Consider the following 20,220-nt stretch of genomic DNA (forward strand, 5'->3'; position numbering starts at 1 on the left):
TGACAACAAGAGTCCACACTGAAGAGGAGTCATGGAAATGTGTGGGCACGGGCTTTCTCCAGGCTCCGTGTGCACTAGACCTCAAATTACACATCTTTCAGAGAAACTACACAGATATAATGTGCACAGTAAAACTTTAACCCGAAGTTCAAATCTGTGAAACATGAAAGAATTTATATTGGAGAGCAAGCTTGTACAGGTAATGAATGTTGTATAGTTTTTTTTTCACCAGATATTCACACTTTGGGCATTATGAGGTAATTTATGCAGATCAGAAACTGAACAGATATACTGAATATGAAAATATTTCTAAGAAGGCCAGTATGTCTTCAACAGTCACCAGGAAATTCATTTGGGGAGAATCTTTATAGATGTAATGAATTTGCTAAGTTTTTAGACCAGTTCTTATAGCAGGCCACATATCAGACAATTCATATTAGGAATAAATAAATCTTTAGTTCTCCAACATTAACCTCCAATACTATTGCAGAATAATTACATACATACAAATACTATTGCAACATAATTACATTAAATATGTTGAAACTTATGACATGAGGTGTATATTGAAACTGAAGGACATGTAGGAAGATAGCCCAGTATCTTCAGTGTGTAAAGTATTTAATTAGTGGAGTTTTCTTGAGAAGGCCATATTACTATTGAGAGGGTAACAGGCAGGAAGGCCAGGGGTCTCCAAACGGAGGAAATAAGCTGCAAGTGTCAGACATTTTTATCTCTTTTAAGCAGCAGGAGGAAATAAACAAGCGATACTTTTTTCCTTCTCTATACAAATTTAAAAGGAGGTTTCTCTTAAAATACTGAGTTGCCATAATGACACCTGGTTTCACCTGAAGTTAACTATTCTCAAACCTTGAGTTAACCAATGCATTTTTCTTATGGAAATATTTGTCTTAAGCTATGTTAATGTACTGTGCATTTACCCCAGACTCGGTTCCGCCTAATGGCTCAGAACCTACTTGACAAACCAGTATGTTATACTCAGATGTTGTTCCCCTAGTCTATGTAAACAAAACTATTTGTATGGTATTCTGCCCTTTCTACAAGATTCAAGTCAATCCTTTTATGGCCCGGGATGAATCATGTGGTGCCAAGATTATCCCAAAATACACTTTATGGATGAGGGGCCTGGTGCCATTCTGAGTTTTAAGACATTCCTTTCTTTCATTAACAGACTGCTAGTGACAATGGCAGCCCACTCCAGTACTCTTGCCTGGAAAATCCCATGGATGGAGAAGTCTGGTGGGCTGCAGTCCATGGGGTCACTAAGAGTCGGACACAACTGAGCGACTTCTCTTTCACTTTTCACTTTTATGCATTGGAGAAGGAAATGGCAACCCACTCGTGTTCTTGCCTGGAGAATCCCAGGGACAGCAGAGCCTGGTGGGCTGCTGTCTCTGGGGTCGCACAGAGTCGGACATGATTGAAGCGACTTAGCAGCAGCAGTGACTATATACGAAGGCAATGGCACCCCACTCCAGTACTCTTACCTGTAAAATTCCATGGATAGAGGAGCCTGGTGGGCTGCAATCCATGGGGTCGCTAAGAGTCAGACACAACTTCACTTTCACTTTTCACTTTCATGCATTGGAGAAGGAAATGGCAACCCACTCCAGTGTTCTTGCTTGGAGAATCCCAGGGATGGGGGAGCCTGGTGGGCTGCCGTCTATGGGGTCGCACAGAGTTGGACACGACTGAAGCGACTTAGCAGCAGCAGTGACTATATATCCAGCTGAAGACTAGCCAGGGGGGTACTCTTTCTGCCCCCTTCTGATGCCTATGTCAGAAGCTTTCTCTGTCTCCTTTATACTTTAATAAAACTTTATTACACAAAAGCTCTGAGCGATCAAGCCTTGTCTCTGGTCCCAGATTGAATTCTTCTCCTCCGGAGGCCAAGAATCCTGGCGTCTTTTTGTGGTTCAGCAACAGCCTTTCACTATGACTTTTCTGCAGTAGTTTGAAAACCTTCTGCAGCTGTCTTATAGGCCTTTAATGATGGTCTCTGCAGAGGAGTTAGTAAGATGAAGAGCCTAACCTGATTAAGTGTGGTTCATTCATATCCATCTTTACTGAGAAAACAGGGACACTGCATTATTCAATTCACTGGTGTGTGAATTGGCATCAGATAAGGGCAGAGAATAATGTAAAACTGTGCCATAACTTATCATGTTTTTTCAGGGCGCCCTTCCATACACAGACCACAGCGTGTTGTAGGACTGGGTGCTATACCATCTGACCATCGAGAGAGCAGTTATCTGAGTGGAAATTTAATCAAAAGAAATCAAATAGTATGTGTATGATTGACATTTAACTGTTGCCATTACCATTTGCTGTTGTTTTATTCCGAATGTATCATGGATGTCCTCTTGATTCATAAAATGTAATCACTTTCTCCACAACCCCAGATGAATCATGTTCTTCCCACCAACAGGGTTTTATCTGACCTCAGTATTTTGTAACATATAATAACAATGCAGTGTTAGGCTCTTGGGGCTGAAATAATCTATGAGAATTGCTTTCCACAGTGGAACCAGAGATCACGCAATTTGGGAATTACATATTCATAATTTGCACTTGAGTTACTCTGCTTCAGAACATTCAGACAGCTGTAATTAAAATACCATAGCATGCATTTTCAGACTCAAAATATATATAAATAGAAAAATTGTGGACTTCCCCAGCAGTCCAGTGGTTCAAACTCCACACTTCACTGCAGAGGGCACAGGTTTGATTCATGGTCAGGGAAGTAAGATTCTGCAAGATGCCAGGTAGGGCACCCCACGCCCCCCCGCCATACACACACACACACACACACACACACACACACACACACACACACACAGTACAAAAATTTGAACTTAGAAAAAATTTTTTAAATTTTATTTTTAAACTTTACAATATTGTATTAGTTTTGCCCAACATTGAAATGAATCTGCCACAGGTATTCCCGTGCTCCCCATCCTGAACCCTCCTCCCTCCTCCCTCCCCATACCTTCCCTCTGGGCCGTCCCAGTGCACCACCCCCAAGCATCCAGCATCGTGCATCGAACCTGGACTGGCGACTCGTCTCATACATGATATTACACACGTTTCAATGCCATTCTCCCAAATCTCCCCACCCTCTCCCTCTCCCACAGAGTCCACAAGACTGATCTATACATCAGTGTCTCTTTTGCTGTCTCGTACACAGGGTTATTGTTACCATCTTTCTAAATTCCATATATATGCGTTAGTATGCTGTATTGGTGTTTTTCTTTCTGGCTTACTTCACTCTGTATAATAGGTTCCAGTTTCATCCACCTCATTAGAACTGATTCAAATGTATTCTTTTTAATGGCTGAGTAATACTCCACTGTGTATATGTATCATAGCTTTCTTATCCATTCATCTGCTGATGGGCATCTAGGTTGCTTCCATGTCCTGGCTATTATAAACAGTGCTGCGATGAACATTGGGGTACACGTGTCTCTTTCCCTTCAGGTTTCCTCAGTGTGTATGCCCAGCAGTGGGATTGCTGGATCATAAGGCAGTTCTATTTCCAGTTTTTTAAGGAATGTCCACACTGTTCTCCATAGTGGCTGTACTAGTTTGCATTCCCACCAACAGTGTAAGAGAGTTCCCTTTTCTCCACACCCTCTCCAGCATTTATTGCTTGTAGACTTTTGGATCACAGCCATTCTGACTGGCGTGAAATGGTACCTCATAGTGGTTTTGATTTGCATTTCTCTGAGAATGAGTGATGTTGAGCATCTTTTCCTGTGTTTGTTAGCCATCTGTATGTCTTCTTTGGAGAAATGTCTATTTAGTTCTTTGGCCCATTTTTTGATTGGGTCATTTATTTTTCTGGAGTTGAGCTGTAGGAGTTGCTTGTATATTTTTGAGATTAGTTGTTTGTCAGTTGCTTCATTTGCTATTATTTTCTCCCATTCTGAAGACTGCCTTTTCACCTTGCTAATAGTTTCCTTTGTTGTGCAGAAGCTTTTAAGTTTAATTAGGTCCCATTTGTTTATTTTTGCTTTTATTTCCAATATTCTGGGAGGTGGGTCATAGAGGATCCTGCTGTGATGTATGTCGGAGAGTGTTTTGCCTATGTTCTCCTCTAGGAGTTTTATAGTTTCTGGTCTTACGTTGAGATCTTTAATCCATTTTGAGTTTATTTTTGTGTATGGTGTTAGAAAGTGTTCTAGTTTCATTCTTTTACAAGTGGTTGACCAGTTTTCCCAGCACCACTTGTTAAAGGGATTGTCTTTAATCCATTGTATATTCTTGCCTCCTTTGTCAAAGATAAGGTGTCCATATGTGCGTGGATTTATCTCTGGGCTTTCTATTTTGTTCCATTGATCAGTATTTCTGTCTTTGTGCCAGTACCATACTGTCTTGATAACTGTGGCTTTGTAATAGAGCCTGAAGTCAGGTAGGTTGATTCCTCCAGTTCCATTCTTCTTTCTCAAGATAGCTTTGGCTATTTGAGGTTTTTTGTATTTCCATACAAATTGTGAAATTATTCGTTCTAGCTCTGTGAAGAATACTGTTGGTAGCTTGATAGGGATTGCATTGAATCTATAAATTGCTTTGGGTAGTATACTCATTTTCACTATATTGATTCTTCCAATCCATGAACATGGTATATTTCTCCATCTATTAGTGTCCTCTTTGATTTCTTTCACCAGTGTTTTATAGTTTTCTATATATAGGTCTTTAGTTTCTTTAGGTAGATGTATTCCTAAGTATTTTATTCTTTCCGTTGCAATGGTGAATGGAATTGTTTCCTTAATTTCTCTTTCTGTTTTCTCATTATTAGTGTATAGGAATGCAAGGGATTTCTGTGTGTTGATTTTATATCCTGCAACTTTACTATAATCATTGATTAGTTCTAGTGATTTTCTGGTGGAGTCTTTAGGGTTTTCTATGTAGAAATTTTAAAGATCTAATTGAAGTTGAATGATTCATGAATCAGGCGGCACCCTACCTAGTTCATTCAGAGGTGCTCAAAGGAGCTGTACAACATGGAAGGCTTCCATAGGTAGAAACTAAATAGGACAAGAAAATTATTCGCAAACACATTGCTTCAGGTCTGGTGTCCTATGCAGGGATGTGTGCAGGAGGAGGGTGTAGCCAGCGTCTGGCCCTGCAGATTACAGCACTATTGTCCTGGAAATTCCAGTCAATGACTCCTGGTCACATTTTTAAGCAGGCAGACACTGCAGTGAAGTGTTGTTTGCCCTCCTGGAGGCAGTGGCTCCACCTTGGGCCTGTTTCCTTTTTAACATGGCCTGAACCTTGCCATGCATCACCATGAATAGGTGTCTTCATGTTCTTTCTGTATTGCTTGACATAAAGAGAAAATAAGCATATAGTTGTTTAGTCATGAAGTCGTGTCCAACTCTGTGACCCATAGACTGTATCCCGCCAGTCTCCTCTGTGGAATTTCCCAGGCAAGAATACTGGAGTGGGTTGCCATTTCCTCCTCTAGAGGATCTTCTTGACCTGGGAATCAAACCTTCGTCTCCTGCATTGACAGGTAGACTCTTTACTGCTGAGCCAGCTGGGAAGCCCCAAATAACAAGGTGAGTCTTTAAATTTTAATGATAGATATTCTAATTCTAGCATCAAGGCAAGGAAATGAAAAATACCCATTTTTGAAATGTCATTTGTACCACTCTACCTGAAAGTGAGAGATAAAGGCTTGTAGTTGGGAAATTACTTTACATTTTTATTACATAAACTTTTAGGTTTGTTTTGAAAGACATGAAACAGTTTTTTCTTACAGTCTTCAATTTTTTTTCTTTTTTATTTCCACATACAAATTTTCAGTAAAGATCACTCCAATGTAATGACTTCCTTCACTTTTATGATAACTTCACAAACATAGCCATGTGTATTCTTAATTTCTCAGCCACTGTGCAGCAAGGCAAGGCCATGACACCAGTTTTGCCAAATACAGTGTGAGTGCAAGTAATGCATTACTCATCTGAATGATGTTATAAATAAATCACCCAGGCAACTCCCTGATGAACCAATGGTTTGATTTCTGTGCTTTCACTGCTCGGAGGGCCTGAGTTCAAGCTCTGGTCAGGGAACTAACATTCTGCAAGCTGCATCAGTCAGTTCAGTCACTCAGTCGTGTCCGACTCTTTGCAACCCCATGAACTGCAGCACGGCAGGGCTCCCTGTCCATCACCAACTCCCGGAGTTCACTCAAACTCAGGTCCATCGAGTTGGTGATGCCATCCAGCCATCTCATCCTCTGTCGTCCCCTTCTCCTCCTGCCCCCAACCCCTCCCAGCATCAGGGTCTTTTCCAATGAGTCAGCTCTTCGCATGAGGTGGCCAAAGTATTGGAGTTTCAGCTTCAGTATCAGGCCTTCCAAAGAACACCCAGGACTGATCTCCTTTAGAATGGACCGGTTGGATCTCCTAAGGTCTGTTTAATGTGGGGATGATTCATTTGTTTATTTTTGGCTGTGCCAGGTCTTATTTGTTGGGCTCAGGGCTGCTCTCTAGTGGTGCTCAGACCTCTCATTGTGGTGACTTGTTGCAGAGCACGGATCTAGGTCATGTGGGCTCAGTAGTTGTGATGCTCGGACTTAGCTGCCTTGTGATATATGATGTCTTCCTGGACCAGGGAGCTAACCCGTGTTCCCTGGCAGGTGGATTCCTAACCATTGGGCCTACAGCGAAGTCTCTCATCTAGTGTTTGTATAAGCACCTGTGAGATCCACTGAGGGGAAGCTGAAACCACAAATAAATTCTCCCAGACTGAATTTTTTGTTCATTTGTTTCATTGCTTGTTTTAAATTATGGGGGTTCTTAATGTTAACCATTATATGTCTTTGTATTCACCTTTTAATTTGATCTTTTCAGAGATACAAATAAAACTATAAGAAAGCTCTTTCTGTGTGTGTGTGTTTGTGTGTGTGCGTGCACGTGCATGCTAGGTCACTTCAGTCCTGTCTGACTCTTTGCAACGCTAAGGACTGTAGCTTCCCAGGCTCCTCTGCCCTTTTGTCTCCTGCACTAGCAGGCAGATTCTTTACTACTAGTGCCTCCTGGGAAGCCGAAAGCTGTTGCTAATGAGTTCTAAAAGTGTCGCAGCTTAAAAGTTTCCTTATTTAAAGGATCCACCATCTGGCTATTGAGTAGTAATAGCCCAACAGCCCCTCAAGGCGATAAGACACAAGACAGGTCACCACAAGAGGGTGCAAAGAATGCAGCCTTCAAAATAGTCTAAGAAAGTGAAAGCCCTTGTCCAAGCAGACAAAAGGAAGGTTAAAATAATGGCAGGGACCATTAATGGCTGGGACCCCTTATGACAAATTCCCCTGAGAGCTGGTCCAGTCTATTCGACTGGCTGCCAAATATAACCCTGTGTGTACCTTCCAGACCAAGTTCTCAGAACAAAATGCCTAAAAGGATGGGTAGAACATTGATATCACAAAGGTACAAGGAAAGAAATGCAGGTTCGTCTTAGAAGGACTTAATCCTTTAGGGTGAATTCTGAGAAGATGTTTTACAAAACTGGCTTTCTCTAGCCAGTTTTAGAATGTCAAAAAGAGCTCCCATGTTGGCCAGACATAATTTAAAGCAGCTCCCATTTTTAAAGCAGAATTTCCTTAGTACCCAGTTAAGTACCCCCAAGTATAAATTCCATACTGCTGGCTTAGGTTTGCTTGGAGGTTGGAGTCCTGATGCTTCTTATCTTGGTCAGTACAGATCACTCACTGTTTGTTTTTCTGCTGTGCTGGATCTTTTGCCTTGCATGGGCTTTCTTTTGTTCCAGCAAATGGGGGCTACTCTGTAGTTGCTGTGTGCAGGCTTCTCATAGCTATGGCAGTGAGCCTACTGTAGCCCACTAGGCACTAGGAGAAAAAATGAAAGTCACTCAGTCGTGTCCAACTCTTTGTGACCCCATGGACTGTAGCCCTCAGAGGAGACTGGCAGGGTCACAAAGAGTTGGACACGACTGTGTGACACTTTCACTTTTTCTCCTAGTTTTCAGATCTCCCAGTTATTTGTTGATCACCCTGAATTTTACTTGGCAGTGTATTAACGGGACTCTCAAACTTATCTGGACTTGCTGAGGAGGTGGATGGCCCCATGAGGCGCTTACTGATGTACCAAGGTCAGTATCTCCAAAGCACAGACTGGTGCCTGTTTTTCTGCACTGTTGGTGGGGCACTGTAGTGTCTAACGAGCTTGATCCTTGAAGAACTGGAATGTCAAGACACTTTTCTCCTTACAGATGTTAGTTGAAAGTAGCTGGTTGTAAGAGTTGTATGTTTCACATTCTAGTTTGTCATCCCTACACAAATCCAGTTGTTTACTTAGATTGCTTACATTCTAATTGCAGGAATATCTGGATTTCTGGGTCCAGCCACCACCCTACATTAACCCCCAGCCCCGCCACCACACCAGGTTTCGGTTCGCAGACCTCTGAATCCCTTCAGCCTCATCAGCAGGACGCCTGTTAAGAATAAACCTTAATTTACAGCGTAATGATCCGACAGAATTTCAAGTTTTTACTTTAAAATTGTTCTGTGACAGTTACCTAAACTAGGGAAGAATCAATAGTGCAAAACAAGACACGGAAGACCATAAAGGGTTTCTAAACCCAGACAAGCTATGTTGGGAACCAAACGGAAGAACGTGCACCTGCCCCTCTCAGCAGGAAGCTGGCGAGTGCTGTACACCCCACCCTTCTCAGTGGCCTCTACTCAGGCCCCACCCTTCTGCTCAGGCCCAGCCCCCAGCTCCTCTTCCCTCTTTACCCAGGTCTGCAAGTTTCCAGCAAGTTCCGAAACCATGACTGCGGAGCTGAGGTCACTGTTGAGAACATGAGGTACGTTTCTTTCTTTTTTTTTTTTTTGCCTAAACTGCTACCCCACATCCAAGGTAAGGAGCACTGGCTGCGCTTTGCTAGAGGAGCTGTGAAGATATATCCTAAATCCAAGGTAAGAGGAACCCAAGAAAGATGGTAGGCACTGAGAGAGGGCATCAGAGGGCAGACACTCTGAAGTCACAATCACAGACAACTATCCAGTCTGATCACACGGACCACAGCCTTGTCTAACTCAATGAAACTAAGCCATGCCATGTGGGGCAACCCAAGATGGGCGGGTCATGGTGGAGAGGTCTGACAGAATGTGGTCAACTGGAGAAGGGAATGGCAAACCACTTCAGTATTCTTGCCTTGAGAACCCCATGAACAGTATGAAAAGGCAAGAAGATAAGACACTGAAAGAGGATCTCCCTGGGTTGGTAGGTGCCCAATATGCTACTGGAGATCAGTGGAGAAATAACTTCAGAAAGAATGAAGGGATGCAGCCAAAGAAAAAACAATACCCAGTTGTGGATGGGACTGGTGATAGAAGCAAGGTTCAATGCTGTAAAGAGCAATATTGCATAGGAACCTGGAATGTTAGGTCCATGAATCAAGGCAAATTGGAAGTGATCAAATAGGAGATGGCAAGAGTGAACCTCAACATTCTAGGAGTCAGTGAACTAAGATGGACTGGAATGGGTCAATTTAACTCAGATGACCATTATATCTACTAATGTGGTAGGAATCCCTTAGAAGAAATGGAGTAGCCATTGGATGCAATCTCAAAAACGACAGAATGATCTGTGTTCGTTTCCAAGGCAAACCATTCAATATCACGGTAATTCAAGTCTATGCCCCAACCAGTAAGGCTGAAGAAGCTGAAGTTGAACAGTTCCATGAAGACCTACAAGACCTTCTAGAACTAACACCCAAAAAAGATGTCCTTTTCATTATAGGGGACTGGAATGCAAAAGTAGGAAGTCAAGAAACACCTGGAGTAACAGGCAAATTTGGCCTTGGAGTATGGAATGAAGCAGGGCAAAGTTAATAGAGTTCTGCCAAGAGTTTCTCTTTTAGTCCTCCATTAATAATGATATGATTTCTAATAGTACATTATTGTTACTCTAAAGTGTTTTATCTCTTATGTTTCTCTTCTAAACCTCAGCAACCACAATCTTGTCCAATTATTTCAGTAGTTGGCACCAATTTACACTTGTTCTTGGCTAAAAGGAAATGTGTCTTTTCTATCAATCAGAATGAACCACTCTTGCCTAAACAAATACAACTTCACCTTGGATAATCTCTCTTCTGGGATTATATGGTAATCAGTGTGCCTACATCTTATTTAAACATTCATTGGCAACACTGATGAAATAAAACTATAGACATGGTCTGGAGATATTGTGGGTTCATTTCCGGACTACCACAACAAGGCACTTATCACTGGGTCATGGTGATGCTAGTGGTAAAGAACAGTTTGATCCCTAGGTCAGCAACATACCCTTGAGGAGAGCATAGCAATCCACTCCAGTATTCTTGCCTGGAGAATCCGATGGACAGAGGAGCCTGGGGGGGCTACAGTCCATAGGGTCACAAGGAGTCAGGCACAACTGAAGTGCCTTAGCACACACACACACATGGTGCATATAAAAGTTACATTTTCACTATTCTACAGACTAAACTATGCAACAGAATTAGGTCTTAAAAAAACAGTCTAAATACATTAATGAAATGTTTATGCCTTGTCTTTTTCTTCTGGGAGGCAGCCCACTGGACACAGATATTTATTGGATTGACCGAACAGTTTATTCAGGTTTTTCTGTTATTCCAACAGATCTTTGTAAATACACTGAGGTCATCCTAACTGACCAGCATCGTTTGATTTTTGTGGGCACAGAGCTGGTGGATGGCCCTACTGTCTCAGAATTACTATATGAAGAGTCCACCTGCACTTGGTCTGCTGCCTGAGGTGCCACCTCAGGGAGCCTCCCCTCAGCTGTTCCCCCAGAAATACAACTGGGACAAGGTGACTCGTCCCACGCTTTGTGCCTGCCCGCACCTCGGCCCTGTCAACTGCAACAAGAATTATGGTAGCCATGCCAACAACCTGGGCCTCAGTGTAACAACATGGTGAAGAGATTTTTGAGGCAAGACAACGTAGATTCAAGCTCCGATTCAGTCACTTCCTGGGATGGGGTGATTTTTGTTGCATTCAAGTTCATTCATCTGGGAAACGAGAAAGAACATCAGTACTTATTTTGGAGTTCAAATTCAAAAAGATTGCATGCATAAAGCATTAAAACAGGGACTTCCAAACTGTGATATAAAAGTGAATTTGAGTACAACTTAACACCAGTTATCAAAGAAAGTATTTTCAGTTGGGAACAAAGAACACATCTCACTTTCTCTGCAAGATCTTCACGCTCTGAATGTGAACACAACACTGAGAAACAGCAGGATGACTTGCAGACATCTGGCACTGGAGACTAGTTCCCTGTCACAAAATACAGTTGGAATCCATAGTCATTCCCTTCACTGTGTGCTTGTGCAACTCTACTCACTTGACTTCCAAGCACCTGATCACAGCCAACTCCCAAATTAAACATTTCATTTCACCATTTTGCCATTTCAGTTTTTTCATGGAAGTGAACCCCACCCCTAAAGAAACTCAGCTTCTTCGTGTTTATGCTGCATCTACTTTGTACACATCATGGCATTTATGAGCATATTCAGGTCACAAAAGTTTGAAAACAATCCACTGATTCATACATACCTTGGTGTAAAGAGGACAGCTTCTGGGAGCACATGTTTATTTACCAGGTGGGATGCTGACCAACCCATGAATCAATGAATAAGGCCAAAGAGATCTTTAACATTTACGTCTGAAGACCAGTGGGCCCTGACTGCAGGAGTCTGACAGGAATGGGGAAAACAGAGACTTCACTCTTAACAGGTGCAGACGAAGCCTCATGCACACTGAGGGGAAGCTGAGATGAAGGGCAAAACACAATCTTTTGCTAGGATCCTGGATGGTGAGAGCTGCCTGCTGGTCTTGAAGGATCCCCGGGGGGTAGGGGGTGGGCTGTGGCTCACCGAGGGGACACAGATCCTGAAGGCAGAACTATGAGAGAGCACTCCTCTGCGTGAGGTCTCCATCTTGGCCTGACACTGGCTCCACTCAGAACCTGTAGACTACAGAAATGGGACCCCTAAGGCCAAAGGATGAAAGGGCCAGGATGCGACCCTAACCATCAGCAGACAGGATGTCCAAAGGCTTCCTGTACACATGCCTTTCGACAAACTCTAACCACAAAAGTGTGAAGACCCAGTTCTAACCACCACTGTGCAGGCACAAGCCTCCAGACCAGCCTCACCCAGCAGTGTTGTTGTTCAGCCACTCAGTCGTGTTCGACTCTTTGTGACCTGATGGACTGCAGCACGCCAGGCTTCCCTGTCCTTCAACATCTCCTGGAGTTTGCTCAAACTCATATCCATTGAGTCGGTGATGTCATCCAAACCTCTAGTTCTCTGTCGCCCCTTTATCTTCCTGTCCTCAATCTTTCTCAGCATCAGGGTCTTTTCCAATAAATCAGCTCTTCACATTAGAGGGCGGCCACCAAAAGAAAGAAAAGTAGAGTCCCACAGCTTGAAAACCGAGTCCACAAATACACGTGGACACCACCCTGGGATTAGATGTCCTATGGCCCTTGGATCGGAAGAAGGATGCCTGGGATATCTTCTGCAGGGGGCCACTTCTCCAAGGTCAAGAAACGTAACTACACTACCAGATAGATTAAAGTACAAGTAGAAATTTACACAAAACGAGGTGACAGAGGGATATGTTTCAGAGGGAAGAACAAGACAAAACCCCAGAAGAACTAAGTAATGTGGAGATAGACAATCTACCTGAAAGAGTTCAGAGTAATGGTAGTAAACATGATCAAAGAACTTGGGAGAAGAATGCACGACCTGAGAAATGGGAAGTCTTTAGCGAAGACTTAGAAAATATAACAACCAACGAAACAGAACTGAGGAATATAGTAAATGAAAACAAACAAACAAACAAACAAAAACACAAAAACCCAAAAAACAGAAACTAAAATGAATCAGAACAGGCTAAATGAGGCAGAAAATACATCAGTGAGCTAGAAGAAAAAGCACTGAAAATCACCACTACTGAACAGAATAAAAAATAATAAAAGCAGGACATTTAAAGAGATATCTGGGATAAGAAGCCATTAGTAGTTGCCCTGTAGGAGTCCCAGAAGAAGACAGGAAAGATCTTAGGAGGAGAAAACAGCTGAAACCACTCTAACCTGGGAAAGGAAACAGTCACCCAAGTCTAAGAAACACCAAGAGCCCATATCTAAATAAAAACTTCATAGTAAGGACAAGCCAAAAATCTGTAATAGATAAATAATCAAAATGCACATGAAAATACCCTCAACATCCTGAGACTGTCCACTGTGTCAGGCTCCTTGGTACACCCATTTACCAGGTTGAATTCTGCCCAATGCATCAATCATTCAATAAAGCTAATTAGGGACTTCCCCAATGGTTCAGTGGTTAAGAATCCGCCTTTCAATGCAGAGGATACAGGTTCCATCTTTGGTCTGAGAAGATTCCACATACCACAGGGCAATTAACAGCATGTGCTGCAGCTACTGAGTCCATGCTTTAGAGCCTGTGAGCTGCAACTACTGAGTCCTCGCATCTAGAGACTGTGCTCCCCAACAAGAAAAGCCAACACTCACAGCAACTAGAGAAAGCTTACACGCAGCAACAGCACAGCCAAAAATAAAAAAAAAAAGAAAAAGCAAATTAAACCTTCAAGTTTATTTGATGCAATTTTTGCACATTAATAGAAGTCAGTCTAAAATGCACTGCTGTGCTATTTGGATTACAGTCATATGAATGCTCTGCTATAGAGTGTAAAGAGAGTAACTTTAGTTAAAAATTTTGACTATGTAACCTCCAAATTTCATGTTGTTTGATTCCATGGTGACAAGAAATTGTTCTATATTTATTTAAACCTGAGAGCCTAATGCTGCCTTCTTAGCTGCTGTTATAAAGTACTGAAGTGAGATAAAACTGTTGATGGAATAAACACAATTCATCCAGGGCTGTTTCAGAAGTGTTTATATTGTATTCATGGAAACAGGAAACCTTGATACATTCACAATGTAGTTCTTTGAATACAACAGTAGCAAATGGTAATGACAGCTGTTAAATGTGATTCATACACATACACATACACATATTATCCTGGTTCCAATCAAATTTGATGTTCAAAATAATTGCTCTGTGTCAGGGGACGTTCAACTTTAAGGGATCCAATATGTTATTTTCTTTTTGTGTGTCCCGTTTCTCAAGAACTCTTATTCCTTACCAGTTCCTGGAAATTAGGAATGAGCAAAGCTTCACGCAGTTCTCAGGACTGAGATCATGAGAAAGGGCACCTGCTTGCACTCCTTTCAGTGACTCCCTCCAGTGACCTTTTACTTAAAGGTAATCTATTCAGTTATGCCCCTCTTCTTCAGGATATGGAATGCTTTCTGGCCCTTTGAAGATTGTTATTTGCTTGGCTTTGTTTTTCCTCAATTATTTTACTGCCTAAAGCTGCCCTGTATGAAGATATAGAAACATACGTTTCTGCAAATAAAGCACCCTTGTTTCACTCGAGACCTGGGTTCCCTGCGTCCTTCTTCTCGTTGACTCCAGTCCCCAGGTCCCCGTCTACAAAGACCGTGACAAGTGGCGCCTGAACAGGGACCTAGTGAATGCCCTAGGCAAGCGGATGGAGTGACTGTTAGGACCTATGGAGGTCGGTAAGTGCAGGGTTATAGGACAAATGGCTGGAAAGCCCCACCACTTTTCTGCTTTATCATTTATTTAAGGTTCAAGGACTTTCAGTTTTGTGTTAACAGATAGAGCCTTATCTCCAAACAGTGGTTAAATATAATCCCTGGTTCCCTGATGAAGGCAGTTTCAATTTAGAAATTTGGAACTGAGTTAAAGAAAATGTTGAACAAGCTGCAAGACGGGGAGAAAATATTCCAATAAATTTCTGGCCCTTGTGGGCCCTCATTAAAGCCGTGATCTTGCCATTTCAAGGCAGTTCTAGCCCCCCTGGTATTTGTCTACAAGCGGAATGCTCATTATACGAATATAAATTAGATGATAAGACTTTACAGAAGGCCCAATTACAGAAACATAAAATGTTTCAAAACTTTCCCACAATCCCTGCTCTGGCTGTCCCAAGCACTCCTCCTCCTCCTCTTGTAATGGGCACGAAACTGAAGGTCCCCTCAATTAGAGGACAAAATTAATCTGACGATGATTCTTCTGATGCTCTCTTTGACCCTAAAGCCAACAATGCTTCTTTTGATGACAGTGATAGTCCCTAACACACACTTATATTTATGAAAACAGATGATCCACTCATTCTCCTTCACGACAAAGGCTTTCTGGTTTACTGGCTTTGCAATCTCAAGTCTCTGAGGCCGATGATCTTTTTGCCTTTCCTGTGTTAGGAAATGTTTATGCTCAAGGGCAACTAACACCACAATACGAAGGCATTGATTTTTTTCACATGCAACAGATGAAAAAGGCTGTAACTATGTACGGCCCTCATTCACCTTTTACAAAAGAACTTCTAAATGCTATGGCATCTTCTATTGGAAATTTTATTCCTTATGATTGGTGAATGTTGAGAAAAGCTCTTCTTAAACCAGAAAAATATCTTCAATGGATAATGTGGTTTCATGATGTGACCCGAGATCATGCCAATTCTAACGCTCGAGCTGGCACTCCCCAAAACCAAATTATTTTTAAAATGTTAACCAGTATGGGGCAATTTAATTTGGTGAAAGCTCAGATACAATGCCCTCCTTTGTTGCATGAGCAATTGAAAGAAGTTGCCCTTGAAGCCTGGGATCAAATTACTCCTTAAGGGGGACCTAAAAGTAACTACACAAAGATATTACAAGGGCCTAATGAAGCCTAATGAAGACTAGAGATCTCTTCAAGAAAATCAGAGATACCAAAGGAATATTTCATGCAAAGATGGGCTCGATAAAGGACAGAAATGGTATAGGCCTAACAGAAGCAGAAGATATTAAGAAGAGATGGCAAGAATACACAGAAAAACTGTACAAAAAAGATCTTCACGACCCAGATAATCACGATGGTGTGATCACTGACCTAGAGCCAGACATCCTGGAATGTGAAGTCAAGTGGGCCTTAGAAAGCATCACTACAAACAAAGCTAGTGGAGGTGATAGAATTCCAGTTGAGCTATTCCAAATCCTGAAAGATGATGCTGTGAAAGTGCTGCACTCAATGTGCCAGCACATTTGGAAAACTCAGCAGTGGCCACAGGACTGGAAAAGGGCAGTTTTCATTCCAATCCCAAAGAAAGGCAATGCCAAAGAATGCTCAAACTACCGCACAATTGCACTCATCTCACGCTAGTAAAGTAATGCTCAAAATTCTCCAAGCCAGGCTTCAGCAATATGTGAACCGTGAACTTCCTGATGTTCAAGCTGGTTTTAGAAAAGGCAGAGGAACCAGAGATCAAATTGCCACCATCCGCTGGATCATGGAAAAAGCAAGAGAGTTCCAGAAAAACATCTATTTCTGCTTTATTGACTATGCCAAAGCCTTTGACTGTGTGGATCACAAGAAACTGTGGAAAATTCTGAAAGAGATGGGAATACCAGACCACTTGACATGCCTCTTGAGAAATTTTTATGCAGGTCAGGAAGCAACAGTTAGAACTGGACATGGAACAACAGACTGGTTCCAAATAGGAAAAGGAGTACATCAAGGCTGTATACTGTCACCCTGTTTATTTAACTTATATGCAGAGTATATCATGAGAAACGCTGGGCTGGAAGAAACACAAGCTGGAATCAAGATTGCCGGGAGAAATATCAGTAACCTCAGATATGCAGATGACCACCCTTATGGCAGAAAGTGAAGAGGAACTAAAAAGCCTCTTGATGAAAGTGAACGTGGAGAGTGAAAAAGTTGGCTTAAAGCTCAACATTCAGAAAATGAAGATCATGGCATCCGGTCCCATCACTTCATGGAAATAGATGGGGAAACAGTGGAAACAGTGTCAGACTTTATTTTTCTGGGCTCCAAAATCACTGCAGATGGTGACTGTAGCCATGAAATAAAAAGACGCTTACTCCTTGGAAGGAAAGTTATGACCAACCTAGATAGCATATTCAAAAGCAGAGACATTACTTTGCTAAACAAAAGTTCGTCTAGTCAAGGCTATGGTTTTTCCTGTGGTCATGTATGGATGTGAGAGTTGGACTGTGAAGAAGGCTGAGCGCCGAAGAATTGATGCTTTTGAACTGTGGTGTTGGAGAAGACTCTTGAGAGTCCCTTGGACTGCAAGGAGATCCAACCAGTCCATTCTGAAGGAGATCAGCCCTGGGATTTCTTTGGAAGGAATGATGCTAAAGCTGAAACTCCAGTACTTTGGCCACCTCATGCGAAGAGTTGACTCATTGGAAAAGACTCTGATGCTGGGAGGGATTGGGGGCAAGAGGAGAAGGGGACGACAGAGGATGAGATGGCTGGATGGCATCACTGACTCGATGGATGTGAGTCTCATGAACTCCGGGAGTTGGTGTTGGATAGGGAGGCCTGGCGTGCTGTGATTCATGGGGTCGCAAAGAGTCGGACACAACTGAGCGACTGATCTGATCTGAATGAAGCCTATGGTGATTTTTTAAGTAGACTGGAATTTGCTATCTCCCATAATGTTGACGGAGAAGAGACAAGAGTGCAATTAGAAAAACTACTTGCATATGAGAATGCGAATCAGGAGTGTTAAAGAGCCATCACTCCGATTCGTGAGACCGGGAATGTTATTATTCGAAGGCTTGTCGCAACTTAGGATCAGAAACTCAGACAATGCAAATGTTAGCTGAAGCAATGGCTGCTGCCTTTAAAAAGGGGAATGAAGGATGTTTTGTTTGTGGAGATAAGAGCCATTTAAAAAAGAACTGCCCTAAAAAAACACACAGAAAAAATTAAAACTACTAAAAAACCTCCAGGAGTCTGCCCTCAATGTCATAAAGGGGTACATTGGGCTAAAAATATCGATCTAAGTATGATGTTGAAGAGAACCCTATTTCAGGAAATTCAAAGATGGGGACTCCCCGGGTGGGTCCCCATCAACAAAAACCAGGGGCAATCGCCATCTTTTCCCTCAAACCTTCAACATCCAGCAATGCTGCCATCAATATACCAGCCGTAAATGATTTTCTTCTCTTTCCTCAAGCAGTCCCTTCTAGAATACCTACCAGACTTTATGGACCCCTACCCCCACAAACCTTTGGCCTTATACTTGGCCAGTCTAGTCTGACTTCTAAAGAAATGGCTATCCACCCTGAAATAATTCATTCAGATTATAAAAAAAAATTTCAAAGTACGATGTCATCTCAGATACTATGACAATTCAAAAAGGGGGACAAAATTGCCCAATTACTTCTTTTACCTTACATTTCTATTAACTCCTCTAATGGTATAAGGACAGGTGGATTTGGTAGTACAGATGAAAAGCAATCCTTATGGACATCAACAGTATTTGAATGTGCACGACCAAATATAAATATGAAAATTAATGGCAAAAGATTTTCTGGTCTTCTTGATACTGGATCTGATATTACCATTATTTCCAAACATTTGTGGCCCAAATCTTGGCCTATACAGGAAATTTCTCAGCAAATTGAAGGGATTTCTCAAACCAAAATACAAGAGGTTTATATATGAGGGACCAGAAGGCCAGCCTGCAACATTACGACCTTATGTGATGGATGCACCCCTTAATTTAATAGGAAGACATTTACTTATGCAATGGCAAACTCAAATATACATTCCACATTTTTCCTTTGGGCCACCGCTCATTTAACAAACAATACAATTATTAAAATAACTTGGAAAAATGATAAGCCTATTTAGACAGAGCAGTGGCCCCTTGCAAAAGACAAAGAGGCTGCTAAGGAACTTATAGATACACAATTGAAATTAAAACATATTGAGGAATCTTGTTCCCCTTGGAATTCTCCCATTTTTGTAATAAAAAAGAAATCTGGCAAATGGCGTCTTTTAACAGATCTTCGAAAAGTTAATACATCTATGAAACCTATGGGTGCATTACAACTAGGAATTCCATCACTTACCACTTACTCCTCAAAACTGGAATATTATTATTATAGATTTACTGGATTGCTTTTTTACTATACTTTTACACCCTCTAGACCGAGAGATTTGCTTTCTTTCTTCCTTATCATAATCATATTGGGCCTCATAAACGTTATCAATGGACTGTGTTGCTTCAAGGAATGATGAATTCTCCCACCATGTGTCAATATTATGTAGCCAAAGCTCTTGAACCTGTGAGAAAACAATTTCCTGACTTTCTTGTTATTCATTATATGGATGATACATTGTTTTCAGCTCCATCTATTTTAGAAACTCAACAGATGTTTGACATAGCTCAACAATGCTTAAAAGCTTCTAAATTAATCAAAGCCCCTGAAAAGATTCAAACATCTACACCTTACTATTATGTAAGATTTGTTAATAGACAACATATTACTCCCCAACTAATACAGATTTATGTTAATAAACTATCAACCTTGAATGATTTTCAAAAACTTTTAGGCGATATAAATTGGATTATACCCTCTTTAGACATTACAAATTATCAACTAACTAATTTATTTAACACTTTAAAAAGAGATCCGGATTTAAATAGCCCTCGTTCACTTTAACAAGAGGCACAAGAAAAACTCTGTTTAATACAAACTAAATTGCAAAAACAATTTCTTACTCGTATTAGACTTGATTTACCTCTAGAATTATTTATACTCCCCTCTCCCCATTCTCCCACAGGACTTCTTACCCAACAAGCATACCCAATAGAATGGATCTATACCCATTTCAGAGGGACAAGGTCACTTACACTCTATCTTGATCACTCTAATCATTATCAATGGAAGAAATAGAGCTAAGGCTATAATTGGCCCCAATCCTCATAAAATTGTAGTACCTATTAATAAATATCAATTTGAGAATGCATATAGATGGGACTAAAAACACCAAAGCCTCATTCTGATCTCTCAAAGAATATAATGTCTTTTATACTAAATTTCACTCTGCTCAACAAATCGAATCATATGCTCTCATTCACGTTATTCACATACATACTTATTCTATTAATATAGTTTCTGACTCCTTATATTCAGTTTTTGTATTAAGAAATATAGAAACTTCTACCATAAATTCTAATCATTCTATTATCCAACCACTTTTTCTTGAACTACAATCTATTGTTAAGAACCACACTTCCCCTATTTA

The 20,220-nt window shown here is 41.4% G+C and overlaps 1 protein-coding gene and 1 long non-coding RNA gene across 20 annotated transcripts in view; one reads left to right on the forward strand and one right to left on the reverse strand.

Annotated features, from left to right (window-relative positions):
• LOC139177185 (KRAB domain-containing protein 4-like) overlaps positions 1-14,520 on the forward strand; it is a 30,798-nt gene extending 16,278 nt beyond the window's left edge. For 3 of the 19 annotated variants that reach the window (XR_011561674.1, XR_011561668.1, XR_011561672.1), the window contains 2 exons: positions 5,540-8,139; positions 8,790-14,520. Coding sequence is in view for 2 of the 19 variants with exons in the window: in XM_070771595.1 (XP_070627696.1) it covers positions 8,790-8,855 (66 nt within the window). In the remaining 17 variants the exon portion in view is untranslated. Of the gene's footprint in view, positions 1-1,192; positions 8,140-8,367; positions 8,760-8,789 lie in introns of those variants that run through there. The other 16 variants (XR_011561671.1, XR_011561676.1, XR_011561667.1 and 13 more) reach the window with 14 other exon arrangements.
• LOC139177186 (uncharacterized) lies at positions 5,711-20,220 on the reverse strand. Its single transcript, XR_011561684.1, has 2 exons — positions 11,241-20,220; positions 5,711-11,064 (listed from the first exon to the last, which is right to left on the reverse strand). It is a non-coding gene; the product is annotated as an uncharacterized lncRNA (long non-coding RNA).

The sequence above is a fragment of the Bos indicus genome, chromosome 18, assembly GCF_029378745.1.
Source record: "Bos indicus isolate NIAB-ARS_2022 breed Sahiwal x Tharparkar chromosome 18, NIAB-ARS_B.indTharparkar_mat_pri_1.0, whole genome shotgun sequence".
Lineage (NCBI taxonomy): Eukaryota > Metazoa > Chordata > Mammalia > Artiodactyla > Bovidae > Bos > Bos indicus.